We start from the raw sequence: 20512 nt of genomic DNA on the forward strand, positions 1-20512 counted from the left end.
TTGTCCTCCTCCCCAGGGCCTCCTGGCATTGTCCTCCCCCGCCCCAGAGCCTCCTGGCATTGTCCTCCTCCCCAGGGCCTCCTGGCATTGTCCTCCTCCCCAGGGCCTCCTGGCATTGTCTCCCTCCTCAGGTCTATCACCTAGGACAGGTCTGAAAAGCTTGCACCCACTTTCCCTCTTCTTCAGAGCCTTGCAGGATGGCAGAGCCTCAGTAGGGATTAGCAAGAGAAGCAAATGGGCCAAGAGTTAATGCATTAGTGGGTCTTAAGAAAAATCAACACATCCATTACATAGGTGCTGCATCTGAGTCATCATCACCCAAGGTGCTGTCAAGGTGCTGTCTGCGGACCAGAGGGTACCTCAGAGGCATTCTAGCCTGACCGCCTCTGTCTTGCAAGGGTGAGGGGTTCTCAACACCAGCCACAGTAGGGTGTGACTCTGCAGAAACTGGAATGGTCCGATTCCCACACTTTTCGCTTCTTTTCCTTATGTGAACACACTGTTTCTTATGAGAACAATCCCGTAGATTCATCTCGTCACTTCATCCCTGGCTGTGGATTTGCTTGTTTATTTCTTTGGAATTTGGAGATAGGATCTCATGTCTCACTTAGACCTCTTCACGTCACCTAAGGATGATCTTGAACTCCGGTCCTCCTGCCTCTACTGTAATCCCACTGAGATTATGGGCATACACCACTATAGGTTTAGGTGGCAATAGGGATAGAGCCCAGGGCTTCATGTATGCAAGGCAAACACTAACAAATGAGCTACACCCCAGCTCCTGACCATAGGCTCAAATGGATCTATCTATAATAGAAAAGCACCTTCTTTGGTAGTACCTCTTCAAGGAGTGTAACCCCAGCACTTAGGAAGCTGAGACAGGAGGATCATTTCAAGCACACAGCAAGTTCCAGGCCAGCTAGAGATACAGAGTGACACTCTCTCTCTCACTAAGAAAGGAAGGAAGGAAGGAGGAAGGAAGGAAGGAAGGAAAGAAGGAAGGAAGGAAGGAAAGAAGGAAGGAAGGAAGGAAAGAAGGAAGGAAGGAAAGAAGGAAGGAAGGAAGGAAGGAAAGAAGGAAGGAAGGAAGAAAAGAAGGAAAGAAGGAAGAAGGAAGGAAAGAAGGAAGGAAGGAAGGAAGGAAGGAAGGAGGAAGGAAGAAAGGAAGGAAGGAAGGAAAGACAGAAGGAAGGAAGGAAGGAAGGAAGAAAGGAAGGAAGGAAGGAAGGAAGGAAAGAAGGAAGGAAGAAATGAAAAGGAAAGGAAAAGAAAGGAAAGGAAAAGAAAAGAAAAGAAAAATTTCTCACAGAATTTAATTTTCATTTTATGTAGTATCTTATTTTTTGAATTGGGCTCTTGCTATATAGTCTTGGCTGGTCTCAAAAACACTGTCCTCACACTGCTGAAATTACACATGTGTGTTAGCACACCTATGCCTAGTCAGAAATTTATTCTTAAGGCTCTGATTGTGTCAGTCAATATGCTTTGGATCAGCCTAAGGAAGAGGTTAGAGAGGACACCACTGTGAGGTCCACGAAAATGCTATGCCTGGTACCAGGGAGTATTCTGTCCGTCTTTTCTCTCCCTGGGTGTGATCTGAAGGTGCAAGGGACCAGGCATCTCCTTGTCTCTGGAGCACCTTGGTATCCTGAAGACTCCGCATTAGAATCACTAGAAAACCCACGACAGTGTCCTGGGCTCTCAGATCTCAGTTCAATTTGGTAGCGGGGCTAGAACAAAGAGCCACATATGCTCAGCTCAAAAAGGACTTTATTTCCCATACATAAGTGGTTCAACCTCCGTCCAAACTGGAGGCTGGACTGTCTGCCTGGGAACCTCTGAGAGGAGTTAGCCCCCAGGGGCAAGGATGTTTGCTCCACAAAGGCAGATGAACCCAGAGATGTCATTCACTCCTGGCTCAGAAAACTCAGTGGCCTGGGTATTGGCATGATATCCTCTCCTGGTGACTGACTCTAGCACCATCTGTCTTCTCCCTTGCTCACTAATCCCCAGGGAGTGACAGGAGAAGAGTAAGCTCTTCAGGAGGTACACACGGACCCTTCAGTACGCCAGCCCCACCAGAATCCCCAGCCTCACCTGTTGATGGAGCTGACGCTGGGCACTGTGTCATTATCGCACACTCGCTCTGCCAACAGCCGGTCCCTGATCTCCCAGGCAAACATGGTAGGATTTTGGCGTTTGTACTCAGCAATTTTTTCCACCACTTTGGGAGTGGCAACCTTTGGTTTGGATCCTCCAATCACCCCCGGCTTGATGCTTCCTGTCTCATAATACCTAGACCCAAGAAAAGAGGACCATAATTAGCCATGGGAGGCAACAAAGTGGATGAACATTTGCAATGTGCAACATGTGACTCATGGGGCACCGAAAATGTAAACAGATCCTTAAACATAGCATGAAACAGGCTATTAAATAGCTTGATGGTTTTTAAACTTGATTTCTTTAAAGTATGCATTTTGTATACATGCATGTCTCCATGCATGTGTATGTGGTGTGCCAAGCTCAGAGGACAACCTTTCTGAGTCAGTTCTGTCCTTCCACCATGGAGTCCCAGGGATTGAATTCTGGTCACCAGGCTTGGCAGCAAGCACCTTGATCAGGTAAGCCATCTGGCCAGCCCACCAATAATTTTTATATTTGTTGTATGTTAAAATGGCAATCTGTATGCATTAGGTTAATTATACTAGTTTTTTCTTTACTTTTTTTTAATGTGCTATGAAAAAGTTTCAAATTACCCACATGGCTTGTATTACATAATATAATCATAAAATACATATTTACATATTATTTTTAAAAGGCAAGTTAGTTTTTCCTCTTGGTCTTCTAGCAGTTCTAAAGCACATAAATTGCTTTAGAAGAGTAAGTAGTTGCCATATTCTTCTGTGATATAAAATGGCTTTATACCGGTTAAATGTTTTCCTTGGGGTAACAAAGGATGAAGGTGCTTTGACTTTGGCCAAGCCTCTTGAACTAAAATTTCCCCAGAAAGGTGGTGTAGACCCTCAGTTTGGTGGCTGTCCCATCCCCAGCAGAATCTCCAGCATTCCCTCAAGCTGTCCCCTGTATTATACTTTCTTTCTTTCCAAAAGAAAAAAAACAATAGCTGATATAAAATTAAAGGGAGTGTTGGATTCCAGCATTAATTGGAAAATGTATTAGAAATCAAATCCCGAGCAATCAGAAAAACCAACCACAATTCTTGCCAACTCTCCCAGAGGCCTCCCCTGAGGTAAATGGCTGTTTCTAAGGACATTTCCATGCTATCAGCTTTTCCTCGTTAACGCAAATAGGATGTCAGGGTTTTACAGCAAAACCGAGACCAGAGAGAAGAGAGGCGTGAAAGACCATTTTGGGGGGATGACTTGGTTCTTTTTCTGAATTCTAGCAGTCACTGCATGCCTCTGTTTTACAGAGAAATTTGAGTCCCTCTTTCAAAGAAGATTATCCTGAGTTTGGAAAATTTTTAACCCAAAAGACATTTTAATAATTATGATTTTTAAACCTAGAGTATTGATAAGAAGTAGGGGAAGGTAATAGAAATGGTAGTATACATTTGTAATCTCAGTGCTTGGGAGGTGGAGGCAGAAGGATCACAAGTTTCAAGGAGACTTGGCTGGAGGGAGAGAGAGAGAGAGAGAGAGAGAGAGAGAGAGAGAGAGGAAGAAGGAGGAAGAAGAAGGAGGAGGAGGAGGAAGAAGAGGAGAAGAAGGAGGAGGGGAGGAGGGAGAGGAGAGAGAGGGGGGAAGAAGGAGGAAGAAGAAGGAGGAGGAGGAGGAAGAAGAGGAGAAGGAGGAGGAGGAGGATGGGGAGGAGGGAGAGGAGAAGGAGGAGAAGGAGGGGGAAGAACAGGAGGAAGAGAAGGAGAAAGGGGGAGGAGGAGAAAGGAATGAGGTGATTCTGTTGGTTGGATGGATGGATGGATGGATGGATGGGTGGATGGATGGAAATGTGACCCAGAGCATCATGGACCATGTATAGGGTTCAACTCTCCGCTTAGATAAGTCTGTCTAGGGCCAAGTGAGTGAATACTATAGAAGTGAAGAACAGTCCTTGTTTTCATTGAGAAGACTGAGTCATTTACAAATTTTAACCATAAAACAAAGCTCAACCTATCTTCCTTCTTTATAAAATTGTTGAAAGACATTTTCCTAAAAAAATTGGTTTTAATCACAAAAAAAGTTCAATCCAGGGAAATAATCACTTTTGACAGAAAGTAGAAAGGCACACAGCATCTCCTGAGGAGTCTACAGTCCTGCCGGCTTCTCAAGAGAAAAAGGATTGTTAACTGTCACGTAACAACCTGCAATTTGGTACAGCGCTCTAGAGTTTATGGAGTTCTTCAAATTACCTTGATCCTCACTCATCTTTGGAGGCCATCAGGATTTTATAGAATAAAATAAATAAATAATCAGAAGACTAAGGGACTTGCACAACACCTTCTGGCTACAGAGACAGACTTTGAATCTAGTGCTCTTCCCATTACAAGCTTCTGTGTTCATTATAACATTTGAAGCATTGGTAGTTGCACTTCTTACAACTGGGGAGAGCTTTACCCTTTGCAAGGTCTTTTCTCAAGCATCTTTCACTCATTCAGTGAACCAAGAGTCACTAGTTCCTCTTAGGGCACGAATGGTCTCAGCACTTACAGATTTTTAGATCGAACTGTGTTCTCAGTGGAACTACAATGACCGCACAGCAGCACACAGAGCAGCAGGGTAAAGCCCCGCTTACGTGGCTGGCATGCGGCAGCCCAGGGCTCCCTGCCCTGCGTACTTGAGCAGTGCCAACTGTGTGACTCCACAGTCCCAACAATCGAGGCTTCTGTCTTCCGTTTGACTGACACGTGGACCAGGCCCTTAGAAAGTAACACAGACACCCCCTGAAACCCCAACTCGAGACTGTGTCAAGTGAGGATTCGGACTTAATAACCGTCCTTTCATCTCAGCAAAACAGCCGTGCAGCCCTTTGGCTTACAGACAAAAGAAGAGCGGCAGCCACCAGCACAGTGTCCCTCGATGCAAAGAGCACAAAGAGCATTAGGTTGGGAGTCAAGAGGTGCCATGCCTGTAGTGGCTCTGACACCAAATGGCTCTGTGATCTTGACCCACTCACTCAGCCTTCCTTGGCCTCGGTTCCCCCGTTTCTGTAAGGGGTAAGTATTTGCCCTGATTCCTCTGCAGAGCTGCTATGATGACAGGAATTCAGAATGACTGAAAAGATTTTGCAAAAATTAAAAATAAATGAAAGATGAAAGAGACTTTGCATAAAGTAGAGTGCACAGTTGGGGATTAAAATCCCCACTGTTTTAATTTTATCATGTGACATGTCATCAAATTTCAAATGACCTGGCATTACCAATGAGAGGAGACAATCCTACTCTTGTCTTGGTCTTCATATAATACCCAGTCCTCTACAGCCTTTAACTCTAGGGTGGATGTCTATACTCCTGGCAGCCCACACACCTTCCTGAGGGAACAGGGAGAGCTGCCTGCTCCCAAGGACTTTGCCAGCCTTGCCACACAGCCTTTGAAAACCGCAGCCACCACACACCAAACACTCTATGATCTGTCACCCAGTCAGCACCCATCAAATTCCTCTGTGGGTCAGGGGGATCTGTGGATCGAACTGGTCCAGTTTGGAAATTCCCAGACACACTGTTTTAGGGCTGAACTTGTTTCTTAAGAGGCAGTTCTAATTAGAGTGACATTTTGTCCACTGTGGTTCTTAGTTATGAAAATAATGAGCTATGAAATTCCAATTTATTGTTGACAACTTAAACGGCCAGGCACCGGAGCGGCGCATAACTTCCGAATGCCACTCTGTCCAGTGACAAATCTATTCTAGTCCATGGGAAGCTGCTGGCCTGACTTTAGAAGGCTCCCTGTCCACCTCAGTCTCCATGGGAAATGTAAAGGACTCTAGAGCTCTAGAACGTGAAAACCAGTCATTTGGATATCTGAGAAAGGCTCTCACTGTCTTGAAATTTGCAAACAGCGAACCAAACTTCATCTCACCAAAGACATCTCAGTAAAAACAAAGGAAGGGCTCCCCTCCCCCCCACAACTCCACCCTACAAAGAAGCCTCACAAGAAGATATTGGAGACCACTCAGCTCCAGAAGTGAGACTGGTAACCTCTGAAATAGCTTTCTTCTCGCTCTCTCCTCTTTTGTATTTTTTATTGTGTCTTTTTTTTTAAAAATCCTTTCTTCCCTTTGTTTTCTCTCTCTCTCTCTGTATCCCTGCTTGCTCATTCTCTTTGCTGCACCTGCTCTCACCTTTCTCCCTAAACCACCATCTAAGGGGCCACCAAGCTGATAACCTTCTCAGGCTGGAACTCTCTTGCTAGCTGAGTGATAAGTAGTACTGGATTGCACCCTCGGCCTCCACAACTGATGTGACCCATGCTAGGCAAGAAGATGGAGAATAAATACTGGGATTGGTGGCCCTAAAGGAACAATCAGATTCCTGGCCCTGCAATTTCTTCCTTTGGTCTTAATCAAGACTTTCTATATGGTTCTTCAACATAGATGTTAGGAGAATTCTTAAGTCCCAGCAGATGGAACAAGAAGAGCAGAGAATCATAGTATCACTGAGAAAACTCCAGAAATGCTTAGAAAATGTTCAGGCATCAGTTGTTAAAGCACAATGCAAGCTTCAGGACAAAGGTGAGGACCACTGATCCCAGCGAGAAAAATAGTGAGAAAGCCCTGAGCAGCTAAGGTTGACACTGTTCCTGTCTACTAGGGCAGCCCTAAAACAAATCACATGCCCAGGACGTTAAAACAAACAAACAAGCAAAACAATTGATGTGGTTTGGAGTTACTGAGAGAGATGGGTTCCAGAGTCATTTAGCCCTCAGTCCAGCCCAAGTGCTGACTTAGCCAAACATACCCTGGCCAATCAGTTTGCCTAGGAAAGATTTGTTTCCTCTTCTTAAAACCTGGCTTGTGCTGAGGCTGATGGAAAAAAAAAATAGTAAACATGAGACTAAAAGTCTGCACAGCCTTCTGGGATGAGGTCATTGTTAGTATTTTTGCTTGCAGCAAATTGAGGGGTCAAGTGGCAACTTTCAAATGTCAGATTTGAGAGTTAGTGTTTGTTGCTGGTTTGTTTTCAGCTGTTAGGATGCCTGTCACTATGAAAGTAGCAAAACACACAGAAGGGAAACATTGTAGCCAACATGATAAGGCTAATGATACAACTGAAGATGACCGCTAGCTTTTAAAGATAGAATGTGCTGTTTAAAAGAAAACCCTGAGGACTGGCAGTGTAGCTCAGCGGGTATTGCTCAGCATGTACACAGCCCTGCACCAACAGAGAAAAAGAAAAAAAAGAAACATTCAACTCTGGCTGTGTACTATAATCTATTGATCTCTGTCCCACCCAACCATTTCCTTAATGCCCAAGCTCACCTAAGGTTTAGGGGGAAATTCTTAAGAGCCTCCTACTCTTAGGTTCTTTAAAATAATTCAGCAGACTTTTGAGAAGTACATTGTCCCCCCTAACAAAGTCCCCCTACTTCACGTGTCACTGAAAAGAGGAGTTTCCACAGCTTCTCTGAATAGTGTGGTCTCAAAAGACTTTGCAAACGCTCAAGTGCTGGGTGTGTGGAGCAAAATGCCCGCCATAGTTTCACGGGGACACTGGCACCTTGAACAGCTGCGGGCTGTCTTTTAGCTCTTTCTTTAAAACATTGAGGGAGGCCTGGAGCCCGTGCCTTTACCTGCCAAGAATTTTGCTGACACAACCATGGCTGACCCGAAGCTGCCTGGAGATGTCGCAGGGCCTGACACCTTGATGGGCAAGTTCCACTATCCTTTGGCGGACTACATCTGGGAGTGGCCGTCCATTCACAAAAACCCCCCCAAGCTGATTCACTCCTCCATGTCCTGAAACAGATCAGAAACAAAAAGCAAGGGGAAGGGTGGTTAGAACCAGTCACATAGTACAAGTGCCCTTGTGAGCACCCAGACCCCTCTGAGATCACAAATGGCCGGCAGGCTAGATGTCTTACACTTGGTGTCAATCATGTAGATGACATAAAGACTCTAGATGGCCTTTTAACTCTGGTCTCAGCTTTTGACCATCTGCAGGCAGTCAACTGAGCCACCAGGAGTTCCCTACACTGTGTTCCTTTTAGTTACTAGCATTTTTCTCTTCATTTGGGGGAAAGGGATAAGGAGATGTGTGAAAGGGATCTGTATTACAGGAGCTCAGTTTAATACACAAACTGAGGAAGATCCTGGGGAGTAGATTAGGTCTTAAAATAGTCAAATAGGAAAAAATATAGTGGAACTTGTTCTCTTTTAACAAATGTCTTCAAAGGTGAAACGGGCTGTTCTAATATCTACATCTCAAGGGGGAAAGTGTTTTCAAATCAGCAATCTAATTCAAGAACTGAAGACTTTCTTTTTTAATGACCAGCATTTTCAGATCACTGAGACAAAACCTAACCAATGCCTTAATTTAAAAATAGAAAGGGAAAAAAAAAAAAAAAGCCCAAAGCCTCCCTTTAAGACTGTGGTGTTGACGTGCAGGCTTGACCATTGTACCCTCTCAGAGCACACAAAGAAATGGGTCACAGGGTCTTCTGCACACAGCACACTCCACTGAATCAGGTTTTGTTAGAAAGGTGTGCCCCTGGAATTGCGGGCATGTCTTGCAATCTGCAAGCAGGTTTAAATTGGTTAGGGAGAAATAAGAAAGCTTCTGAGTTGCAGATTTCTTGGGTGCCACAGAGTGTATTTAAGTAAAAGGAGTCAGAGAAAGGCTCTGTTCCACTCCTATACTCATGCTGGACATCGGGAGCACTCTGAAGGGAAACAGAGACCTGAGTAAACTGAAGACCAGACCAGTCAACACAGACTGATCCAATGTAACAGGACTGACACTGTCAATCAGGCACAAACTGGCATGGCTGAGGGTTGGAGCCAAAACAAGTTCAAGAGCATATCGATGCAATTGGCAATTCAGTGGCTGATGAGGGGTAACCTCCTACCCTGGGACTGAGTGAACTCCACCAGGGGCAGGCAGTGGAGGAAGTTGAGGCACTTCCAAGATCACGCACATATCCATACTCCAACTTTAAAGCAGAAGGTAACCACCACAGCTCCGCCACCACCCATCCTGGTCCAGGGCTCATCTACGACCAGGCCTGTGAGCAAGATCTGAAACTGAGGAATAGAACTCTCATAACACCACCTATTTCCTTTAAAGAGTCTTTTTTTAAAAAATCATGAATTATTTCCCGAAATTTCCAGGTCTGGATGTACGTCCAAGAAAATAACAATCCTTTTTTAGGAAATAGCATTACTTAGTTCCAAAGTATGCTGACTCTTCCTGATTTTCTTCTTAAATGTGCCTTTTAGGGATTTTGATTGTTCTGAAACATCAACATTCACACAAGAGAAGAAAAAACAGAAAGAGAGAAATTTGTCCTGAACAGGATTTTACAGCTAGGGACATAGTTACATAGCTTACCTATAACAGAAAGATTACAGCAACCCTGATCAACAGCTTTGATCTCGGACAAAGAGTATCAAAGGGACAGGATTGTTGAATCAATCTTTTCAGAAGAGCCTGGATGTAAGTAAAACAAAGTACACCCAAAACTGGGGTGTGCTCCCTGGGAGCATAGAGGCCAGGAAAAGACAGCTGAAAGACCCAGCACATTCCTAATATGATCTAGAGGTCTGGGCTTTGCAGCCGATCTGCAATTATTGTTTGCTGTACCACTGACAATTGGGATTTCTGCCCAAAACACAGTGGCAACCTTCAGAGGACTTCAGTGCCAAGACCAGTTCTGTAGGAGACTTGTGGGTTTGTATTACAGCAAAAACTGCGAAGACTTTCCTAGAGTCAGGTCTCTCTAAATCACAGCAGATCCCCCAAACTACCGTCCTGTGTCCACAAGGCTGACAGATTTGCAGAAACCAAGGCAGGTGTCCACATATGACATAGACTTGGCCTAGGTGACTCTTACTTTTCTTAACTTCCTGGACAGGGTCCCCGGATCCTCTTGGTCCTCTTGTGTCACTTATAACAGAGTACTTTAACTACTGAGGCCTCAGGAAAGGTGCTAATCTGAGATTGGTAAGAAGGGAAGCTCACACCTAAGGGTAAGAGCCAGTGGGACCCAGGAAAGAGAGGTATCTGCAAAGGGTATAGAGAGTAGGGGCAGAGACAGACAGCAAAGAAAGAAAGGCTGGATAGAACACAGAGAAGTTTGGGCAGGCAGAGGAAGTCGGGAAGGAATGGAAAAATCAAAATAGGGCAGCAAATGGAAGGGGACTTCTGGAGACAGGACTTCTGTAGGCAGCGCTCTGTTCCTGCTCCCTCTCTCTCAGGCTTTGCTCCAGCTTTGCATCGACTCGAAGACTCAAACCTCAACTTCTACTGTGTATTCCAGCTAAGTGAGAACTCATCTGCCAGGAAGACACTGGGCTAAGACATGAACTCAGCTATCTTTCCTAAGGGAAGCAAAATTTGCAGAGACTGGCACAGAAACGACAGAAACAAATTAGGTAGAAGCTGGGAAGCAAACACAGATACAACAAAAGTAAAGATGATCGGCCTCCACCTGGGGGGAACAGAGTTTGAAGGGGGACAGAAGAATGATGGAACTGTGGGTGCCCCTAGGACCTTTGTGTCTCTGGCCTGAAAGGAGCTGGATTCTGTAGATGTTCCTCAGACCTTGTTAAGGACATATGGCCCACAAAAGGCCAAACCCCAAGAACTATGACTGGGCACAGATTATTAGGAAAGAGATGTCTCTGCCCTGCAAGAGACTGAACTACAAGACCCTGGATCATAGAAATTCTTTCTAAATGCACCAAAGCAGAAGGAGGAAGGGACACATAGACATACAAACAGAATCCCAGAGAGTGGACAGCCAGGTGCTGACACACTTAACAGTCATGCTGTGAATACAGACATGGTTGGACTACACAGAGGGAGAGCCTTGTCTGTGTGGATACTCTAGCAGTCCACTACCCTCTCTGGATTAAGTCCTTCTCCTTTCCCCCTTTCCATGAATTTCCCAAAGCCTAATGGTATGTCTCTTTCCTGAGAACCAGCTCCAATTCTGTCAGCCCTTTTATCTCTCCAGCCACAGTACCATATTCTATAAAACAGAGGTAACTGAAGGTTTGGATCACTCTCAGGCCAGGCGTGACACTGGCCACAAGAGTACTTTATAACTAACTGGTAAAATGCTTAGGGAAAGGGAACATCTGGGGGAGATCCACTGTGCCAGTGAGCCTGGTGGAACTGGAACAGAATGTGGGGTACCTCTGAACTCAGCAGCCAGCCAGTATCTATCCTTCTCAACAGAAGCTGTCCTGTGCAGAACTGGTTGTGGGGGATGGGGGAAGAAGGGAGGTAACGAGGGAAAACTGACCAGGGCCAAAAAAAAGAAAAAAAGATGAAACGGAGGATCCTAGTACAATTGTCACCTTGTAGAACCTATTTTCTCTGCCCCCATCACCAGCAAATTAGGACCCGGAGGCAGATTACATTGTGCAAACAAACAGCTTTAGACATAAGAACTATGGTCTTTCCAAAGACGCCAAGGGCTTCCACTAGCTCTGGAAGCTAGGCTTGCCCAGCCCCCACTATGCTGCCAGGGAGATTGAGAATGGGAGGAGGGAGCATTTCCCGAGGAGGGGGCAGATTGAAGGCCCGGCAGGAAGGCTGAGACGTTAGCAGTTGGTTAACCTGCACCTGGAAGGAGCTGCCTCTCCACACGGATGCACACCGCAAGACCACCAAGTCTGACGCTGTCTCCCCACGGGCTTGGGCATGAACTCTGGGCAGCAGAACTCTGGACAGAGAGAGGCGGTGCAGGCCTTTGGATTTCCGCCAGAAGCACGGGAGCCAGCCCTACCCATCTTGCCTCCCAGCTGCTTCTTGCCCACCTCTCAGTGTTGCCCCCAAGTCGTTTGTTTTCAGGTTCGCTCTGAGCGAGAGCAGAGAGGCTCTAGAGCCAGTCTGAGCAGGAAAATGCCGCAGGAGACCTGGAGCCATGGTGGGCTGGAAACTGCTTAAACCCAGTCTCGAAACTGGGAGGAATCGTTGGGGCTGGGGACCAGAGCAAGCAGCTTCTCTGCGCGAATCTTGTCGCCGCTTGCTCGCGGAGATTTACCTCCAACTGGGATATTGACACAAAGAGAAGCTGACCTGCTTGAAGCCCTCTTCGGCTGCCTAAACAAACCTTCCCCTGCTACCAGGCCACTCGGTCCTTGGTGGAAGACTCGAAGATCACTGCTTCACCTTGCCTTCTCTCTAGCCGGGTTTCTACTGCCTTTGTTAAATAGGGGACCCACGGCTAGAGTAGCGGGATCCCGACTGGTTGACGTTAAAAAAGCTTGCAGCGGCTGTTAGTCACGGAGTTACTCTGAGATCTGCAGCCCACAGAGACCCGAGCTGGGCACCCGAGTGTAGTCTGCCAAATCCTGGCGCCTTCCCCTGGCCGAGTCTACAGCCAACAGAAAGGAAACGCGATTCGTTCCACTTGGAATTTCCTTGAAATCTCCGAATCTAATCCAGCGTTAACTCACCGTGAGAAGAGCGCTCATCTCATAGGAGGCTGTGTTAATGGGTGAACTAGCAGGATCCCTGTGGGTCGGGCAGCAGGGCCCTGCCGGTGCCCTAAATGACCCTGCCGGTCTCCTACACTGCACAGGCTTTCAGAAGGCAGGGACGCCTACATGTGACTAATTAGCTTTCTTTTTTTTCTGCCTTTCTTTCTTTTCTTTTTTTTTTTTTCTTTTTCTTTCTAGTAGAGAAGCCATCTCAAGGTAGACATCCTACAGAGAAGGACCCAATGATGTCTTTAAAGGTCTCTGTCTGTCCTGGCCCACGCCTAAACTGAAGTGTAGGTTAGGGACCCTGACTTCGTTGATTTTTTTTTAAAACCCCCTCTCCTCGAGCCAGGGCGCACTTAGAATCCTGGACCTGGTGCCCCTTCTTAACTCACTTCTTTCTTCACATATTCAGGAACTGGTCGGGGCTCCACTTTCCCTTCTAAGCATCAGTCTTGGTCAGTCCCATGGCTGAAAAAGGCGCCAACAGAGTTGGGGTGTTGAGCTCTGTCTGAGACTCTCACTGACCTCTATTAAAACTTCTTGCCCTCCAGCTGGCCCAGTTCCGAGCTTCCAAGCGTATGAACCACGGTTCTGAGAATTAGCTGCTAGAGCTCTGGAAAGGCTACAGCTCGCTGCCTACACTACCTCGTTGCTGGAGGCGGGATTCACCCACCAGGCGCTTCGGGCCTCGGCGGCCAAACGCGTTCCGCGTCCGCTGCCTGAAAGCATTGCACTTTGCGAAGTTGTCTACGCGGCTACAAGAGGTCCCGAGTCCTCCAGGACTTAGTACCTTACCCCGCACTCCGGCACCCCCAACCCGATCCCGGCCGGAGAGTGAGAGAAGCGAGCTCGCCGCCTACTTACTATGCATGGATGCAAACGGGTCGTGCTTACAGTGTATTTCCATCGGGGCGCTCCAGACTGCAGGCCGGCCCACACCGCTGCCTCTCGGCGCCAAAGGGCTGCCCAGGGCGCCTTAGGGAACCGCGCCACCAGGCCGGGCACCGTGGGAGTTTAGCTCAGAAAACACCTCTGCAGCCGTGGGGTCCTCCTCGGAGCGGCCTGCGGAAGATCGCAGAGAGCTGAGCCGAGAGGCGGGAAACGGTACTCAGTCAGTCGGTCCGGGAGCGGGGCGCCCAACTCCGGCTGGCTTTGCTCCTCGGCGGGCTCAAGCGGCGGCTCCCGGCCCGCGCCGGAGAAACTGCGGCCCAAGCTCCCGCGGCGTCGAGGGCATAGCGCAGGGGCCCACCTCCAGGATTGCTAGGGGAGCCCAGCGCGGGACCAGCAGCCCGCAGGAGGCCGCGAGCGCAGGGCCCTTCGTCTCAGTCCGGGGCAGCGAGGCCGCAGACTGCCAGGCTGCTTCGGTCTTGCTGTCTCGAGGGTCTGCCCACCCTTCAACCTCCGCCAGGTCCTTCCTGTCTGCCGCGGCTCCGTGTCCCTGGAGCCGGACCAGTCCCTCCAACCTCTCTCCAGCCGCCTCTCCGACGTCTCCGACGAAGTTACAGAGAACTCCCTCTCCTGCCGCGCAGAGGCCGCGGCGGATTCTGAGATGCTGCAGTTGCTGAAGCTGGGAGCCCGGTGCGCCCCGAAGCTGCGACCCTCAAAGCCGGGGACCCGCTGCCTTCAAAGTTCCCGCGGGCCCCGCAGCTCCCGGCCCCTTCGCGCCTGGCTGTGCCTCACGCTACCAACTCTTGGAGCTCCGCTGCCTGCTCTCGGGGTTCCGGGTGGATTGTCCGTGGCTTGCCTCTTCCGGGACAGCGGCCGCGTCTGCCCAGCGTGGAGCGAGGGGCGCAAGAGAGGATGAGGGTCCCTGCCGCCGGGGCCGCCGGGGCCGCCGGGGCTGTCGGTGTTGAGATGAAGCCCCTGCCGGCTCTAACGCCCGCTCTGCCGCCGCCGCCGCCGTCGCCGCCGCCGGCGCTAGCCCTCCGCCTGCTCGGCGCGCACAGTGCGCCACCGCGCCGCCCCGAAGCCGCTTTCAGGACCCGCTGCGTGTGGACAGCGCCGCCCGGGGCTCAGCCTCCCTCCGGGCGGGGGCGGGGCGGGAGCTCACCTGCCAATCACGCCCTATCAAGCCAATCAGAACAGGGGCATCCGGCCCTGGACAGAAATACTGCCCTATTGGCTAAGCAACCCACGGGCTCCGCCTGATTAGCCGGTACCTGGGCAATGGGAGAGAATGGGGGGCGGGGCCCAAGCGGCGGCGCCACGTTCATTGACAAACGCGTGGGGAGAAGGCCTAGTGGGTCGCGGATGGGAAAGGGGAAGAGAGAGAACCGGGGCCCACGCAGTGTCTGGAGAGCCATGCTCTTGGTGCCACAGGGCCGATCTTTCTGCGGGTCGCGCTCAGAGACTGAGGGCAACCAAGACAGGGACGAAGAGTGAGGATGGGAGAGACACCTCCAGAAGGAAAAACAAAAACAAAAATAGAAAAACATCCACAGATTTTAGAGGTAGACGTGCAGCACCGTAGAGATCCGATTTTCAGTCTAGGTGGCAGGTTTCTGTGTGGATATCTGCCGCTTTACACCTCACTTTGCTCCTCTGTAAAATGGGCAGAGTTTAGTAAAGAAGTCTTGGGTGCTGGTTCCTTCCAATGGAAACATTTCCTAAGTTTATCAAGAATCCACTAAGCAACGGCGGTACCCTCTGTACCCTCCTCTCTCATTCTTCTATCCACAGAGGCCCAGCATTGCATTAACCAAAGGCAGAACTGGCGAAATACTATTTTAAGGTTAACAGAAATGGGGGAGCTTCCAAAGCTTGGACCAGGTTGCCTCAAGTACAGAAGCATAGATCCTTTCTGTTGTCTCAGCCTAGGATCTGATAGGTCTCTTGGGAGCTGGTGATGCTCTTAGCCCAAAGCTTCTGTCAACAAGAGGATTTCCGCATCTGGGAAGGAGTCCACCGGCACCCAGAGCTAATGAGAGCACCCGAAGCCAGTGGCTGTGCAGTTCCCTCCATCTGCAAGAGCCTGACAGTGTAACATCATTATGGCTACAAAAGGCGCCGTTCCCACCTGGCAGGAAAAGCTGACCTTCCCTCACCAGAGTCCCTGTAGATTTTAGGGCAAAAAGGGACAGGCTTCTAGCAGGACAGAATTCTCCGATCCAGCAAAGCTCTTTAACCAACACATGTCTCAGTTTCTTGGGAATGTAAAACTCTCAGACCACAATCAAAGCTGTTGGACTTAAACAAAAACAAAAACAAAAACAAAAACATAACCAAAATGTCTTCACTCAGGTAGCTATAGTTCTGTGAGACTTGTAGTGTGCGAAGACCCAACCCAACATAGACACTGAGCACTCCCCTCCCCCGCACCTCAGCGGTTGTAGGAGAATACTAAACACTCACTCCTTTGAATCTTAAGTGATGACTCTCTGCTATTAAAAAACAACCCACCAAAAACCGAGAACTCTGAGATGTCTGCTTCGGGCATAGTAGAGGGAGGACAAAGCTCAGGCTGATCCGAGGATCATTTTCACGATTTGCTTTCTGTCTGACTTTCTCCTCATTTACCATTCCTCCCTTACTCCACTTCTAACATCTCTATATGAGGTCAACCCATGGGTCCTCCCTTGATAGCTGTCTCCTCCAAGCTGTCCCTAACAAGCGGGCAAGTCTCCCCTGGCTGACACAGCCCCACCCCCCACTGGGGCACAGCTGCAGAAAAACAGCCAAGGCCCTCTCTGGGGACTCAGAAGGTTGTGGTGTACAAGGCAGTGGGGTGGTAGCTTTCTCTCTCCATTTTCCGGAACCCCTTCCTGTCTTGATCTTTGCTGCCCCACTCCTACCTCTTCTTTAGGTCAGGGAGGTTACAACTGGGAAAGGACTGTCCCCAGTGGGTCAGATAGCACAAGAATTAAGTTCCAAGCCAGTTAGGGGACTCTTAATTCCCACTATGGATGTCAAGAGGCTGCTCCTGCGAAGCAGTCAGTAGTGCCTCAAGCTCCTAACCCTGCTCCTTGAGCTTACACTTCCAGATCTAGGATCTTAAAACTAAAAGGGTTCTGAGAGAATGTTACCCCACTTTGCAGATTTGAAACCTGAGGTTAAGAGGCCAGATTCAACTTCTCTAGGTCATAGGAGGGCAAGACTGGGATAGAAGGAAGGCTGGAGGCCATAAGGGGAGCTGAATGTCAAACCAAATAATTCATCTGGACAATGCTTGAAGAGGCCAGTTGTCCTGTATTGTTTGGACAAAACCCTTAGGGTATTCTGAGGGCAGGATGAAACTGCAGATACCATTCCAACAGGCACAGTTCAGATCCCCCCTTTCACACAGTAGTTATTGTTCAGCTCTGGATATGTTCTCTTCTGTCTGACCCTACCTAACCAATGAAGGAAAGAAGGCCCTCCCAGCACTTAGTGATCCTGGGTCAGAGGAAATTTCCTTCTGAATGGTTTTGTTGGCCACTTCCAGAATTGCTGAGCTCTGAGAAGGTCAAATCCCCAAGAAGTGGACAGCCCTAGTTACCACCTGGTCCAAGCCTCTCAAGCTTCCATACAGTGGTCCAAAGAAGTTCGATGACCAGTTTGAGACTGCACAGCTATTCCCCCACAGAGATAGGCTTCCATGCCTCAAGTCCTGCCTTCATCTGCAACCTGGGTCCAGGAAGGGCTAGCAGAGAGCTACACAGAGAGCTTAGACCTGTGAAACAAAACCATGGGGGAGGGGCGGGGAATGGGAAACAAAGCAAAACAAACAAACAAAACCCACAAGTTATTTAAATTCAATTGCTTTGGAAAGTTTTGTCTGTTGATTGAATGACCATTTTGAGAGTGTTTCAGAAACCAGAACATCTTTAGAGAAAGAGCCTCTCTCTCTCTCTCTCCCTCTCCCTCCCCCCCACCTCTGCACTTGGAGACTTTGTCTGATGGGTGTCACACTATGCCCACACCATCCCCATTTGCTAGTGCTGCCATGGAGTTCTGGCCTGGAATTGACGCTTGCAGTCCAATTCCAGCCTGCTCTTTCTTCCAATAAAACAAGGCCTTTCAGGATTCAGACTGGTTACTCAATTGGGAAGGATCTGAGATATCTGGGTACTGCCCTTCTAACCTGATGGGTTCCTTTTAACCTTAATTTTAAAAAAGTATCAAAGAGGAAAAGCAAATGGTCTGTGATCGCACAGCAAATGGGGCATAGGGATGCCTGCCTGATTCTTGAAAGTGGATCAAGAATCTGCCCTACTGGGTCTGGGTATATTACAGGAATCACTGGGGAGGAGAATATTAAACCAAGTCTCTTTCAAGAAGTGCACACATGCTGTGTTGGGGCTTGTTATCCCTACCAATCTGCCCTTGCACCAGGACAGTCTCTCTCTGGAGATTTAAGAGTACATAGTCCTTTCTCCTAAAGCCTCAGCTTCTTGTACCTGGAACCCAGAGAACAACCTCTGGAATGTTTCCCAGAGCTTTGTGAGATGCTGTCCCAGGCATGGGAAGTGCTATTCTCTCTCTTCTAGACCCAGTTTTGTTTGATGAGCACCATAAGTTCCTGCCTTCTGGGCCTCCTCTTATCCAAAGGAGGGAGATGCTTCTTAAATGACCCCTGCTGTGTGCTGACCTTGCTAAATATTGGACTTTAAACTCTAAAGACTCTACAGATGGGAAAGCTAAGTCCTAAAGAAGGACTGCCTTATGACTCTGGAGGAAAAAAAGGACAGTTTGGTGGCCCATGATAGGCCTAAAAGTTCAGGGCAGAAAGTAGACCTAGATGGCCTTTGAGTGCCTGGACTGCCTCTCAGTCCTCCCCTCCTTTTCCCTAAAGACTGGACCTCAGGACTTGAGAGACAAGTGGAAGGGTACACCTGAGCTGCTACCCCTTCCCAAGCAGGTGGCTTTTACCCTAACTCATCATTAAGGGGCGTGGCTCTTAGGATTTGAAGCTCCAAACCCCCTTAGGATTTCCCCTATACAAACCCCACCCAGTCTAACAGCACAGAAGAGTGAAATGCTTTATTGATTAAACGATTATTCAGGCGATTGAACTAATCAAAGAGCCCATCGACCGCCATGAATTACATTCTTCGTAGGAGACAGCTTGTCGAGAGACAGCCACTCAGACCCCCTCTCTTGACTCACAGGCATCCATCCCGGTTCCAACAATAAACAACCCAGGCAGGCACAGAAACCTTTGGGCATCCCACCACTTGGAGAAAAGAAGCTTGTCTGGGAGTTAAGAATGGAAAGGGAGTGGAGGTGCAGGTTTCTGCCTCTGAACTCTCACCACAGTGATGTTCTTCTGGCTCCTGCCCTCACTTTCTTCTATCATGGCTTTTCTGGACCCAAAGCTATACCAGGAAGTCACCCTGGGTTAGGGTCTAAGTTTTCTCTTCTCTCTGACTTTATCAAAGGCTTGAGTAGATCTGAGGTCTCCTAGGTAACCCAGAAATGAGAGAAGTGGACTTGTGTGTGGGTTGGCACAAGAGCCTAATGAGCAAAAGAGGGAGGCATATCATGTTATGCCTTAGGGTAGACAGAGGCCTACTGCCCTGCCACATCTCAGACATAAACACAGCCTGCTACTCAGTTCCAGGGCCTCTGGGAGACACAGGGGCACTGTGCCAAGGAAACCTGTGTATATACAGTCACCCCAGCTGAATGACCAGGCTAGGCACATATATCCACCCACTTGTGCTCTCCTCCACTGAAGCAGTACCCACAGGACAAAGCCTGAGCATACAGTGTGACATATATACATACACAATGTCAGAGGCTAGCCTAGGTGATAGCCTAAAGGCAAGTGATGGAGTGTGAGTGTGTGTGTGTGTATGTATGTGTGTGTGTGTGTGTGTGTGTACACTGTCAAAATGTCATCAGTAGCCCACAGACTCTTCTTACCCTCCAAAATTGTTCCTGCTATAGGAGACCCTTGTATACAAATGCTAAATGCCATAGTACACCAATAATGAGACAGTACACAGTGCACAGCGAGAGCTTAATTGCCTTGAATTCATATCACTTTTGATTCTATCTCTCAATATTATAAGACCTGGGCCTGGCAGCACATGTATCCTGGTAGGCCCCAGAGCTATACTTGTGCCTAGAGACAAGCACTTTTTGTATGTATTGGTATGTACACATTGGGCAGCTGTTGACATTCAAAAATGGAGGGGTCAGAGAACCACCTCTCTCTTACTTCCAAAATCCCTTGGGATACAGAGATGACCAGACCATTGAGCAGTAGCTGCCCAGTGAGTGAGATGTTTATCAAACTATATACACAACATTTACACAAACACACATCTTGGAGGCTTAAAAAGAACACACACAAGCACTAACTCATAAACACATGCTAATACACTCAAGGCAAGATACACACTAGTAAAGATGCAAACAGGCAAACAAACTCAAACTGAACACATGGATCTCCTCAAGTAAACGCACAGATCCAAACTTGAACACCTCCAGATTAACACCAACACAAGCGTCAGAAACAGAAACATACAAAACCCAAAGAAATCAGGCCTCCCCGAAGACACCTTCACCGGCTAGTGAAAACCCTGTGAATGCACTGTAGAAGGACAGACCTTTTCCTGAGAAAACCACACACACACACACACACACACACACACACACACACACACACACCTTTCTCCTTGCGTGGATATTAGCATGGATTATCATGGACACTGGGTAGTGTCCCAGAGTGAGCAAGGATGAGTCACGTTTCGCGATGTTCCTACCTGTCCTGATGGTCCGAGGAGTCGGGTAATTTTTCTCTAAATCCATTTCGATATTTCAGGACTTGTTGAAATGGACAGGGAGGAAAAGTTTCCACTTTTGGGGGTGCCTTTTTTCCTTTTCTTTTTTCTTTCTTTGTTTTATTTTTCTTTCTTTTCTCTCTCTTTCTTTTCTTTCCCCTTTCTTTTCTTTTTCTTTTTCTTTTCTTTTCTTTTTTTTC

General features: G+C 48.2%; 1 protein-coding gene across 4 annotated transcripts in view; it reads right to left on the reverse strand.

Annotated features, from left to right (window-relative positions):
• The window catches only part of Pax5 (paired box 5), a 187608-nt gene extending 167112 nt beyond the window's left edge, over positions 1 to 20496 (reverse strand). Inside the window, exons 1-3 of one of the 4 annotated variants that reach the window (XM_031377268.1) lie at positions 20295 to 20496; positions 7746 to 7911; positions 2098 to 2295 (exon numbers count right to left, since the gene is read on the reverse strand). In XM_031377268.1, coding sequence (XP_031233128.1) covers positions 2098 to 2295; positions 7746 to 7911; positions 20295 to 20340 — 410 coding nt within the window. In that variant the 5' untranslated portion in view covers positions 20341 to 20496. Of the gene's footprint in view, positions 1 to 2097; positions 2296 to 7745; positions 7912 to 13470; positions 14628 to 20294 lie in introns of those variants that run through there. The other 3 variants (XM_031377269.1, XM_031377271.1, XM_031377270.1) reach the window with 3 other exon arrangements.
• Positions 20497 to 20512: the final 16 nt, after the last annotated feature.

This window comes from Mastomys coucha, unplaced genomic scaffold, assembly GCF_008632895.1.
Source record: "Mastomys coucha isolate ucsf_1 unplaced genomic scaffold, UCSF_Mcou_1 pScaffold18, whole genome shotgun sequence".
NCBI classification, from domain to species: Eukaryota; Metazoa; Chordata; class Mammalia; order Rodentia; family Muridae; genus Mastomys; species Mastomys coucha.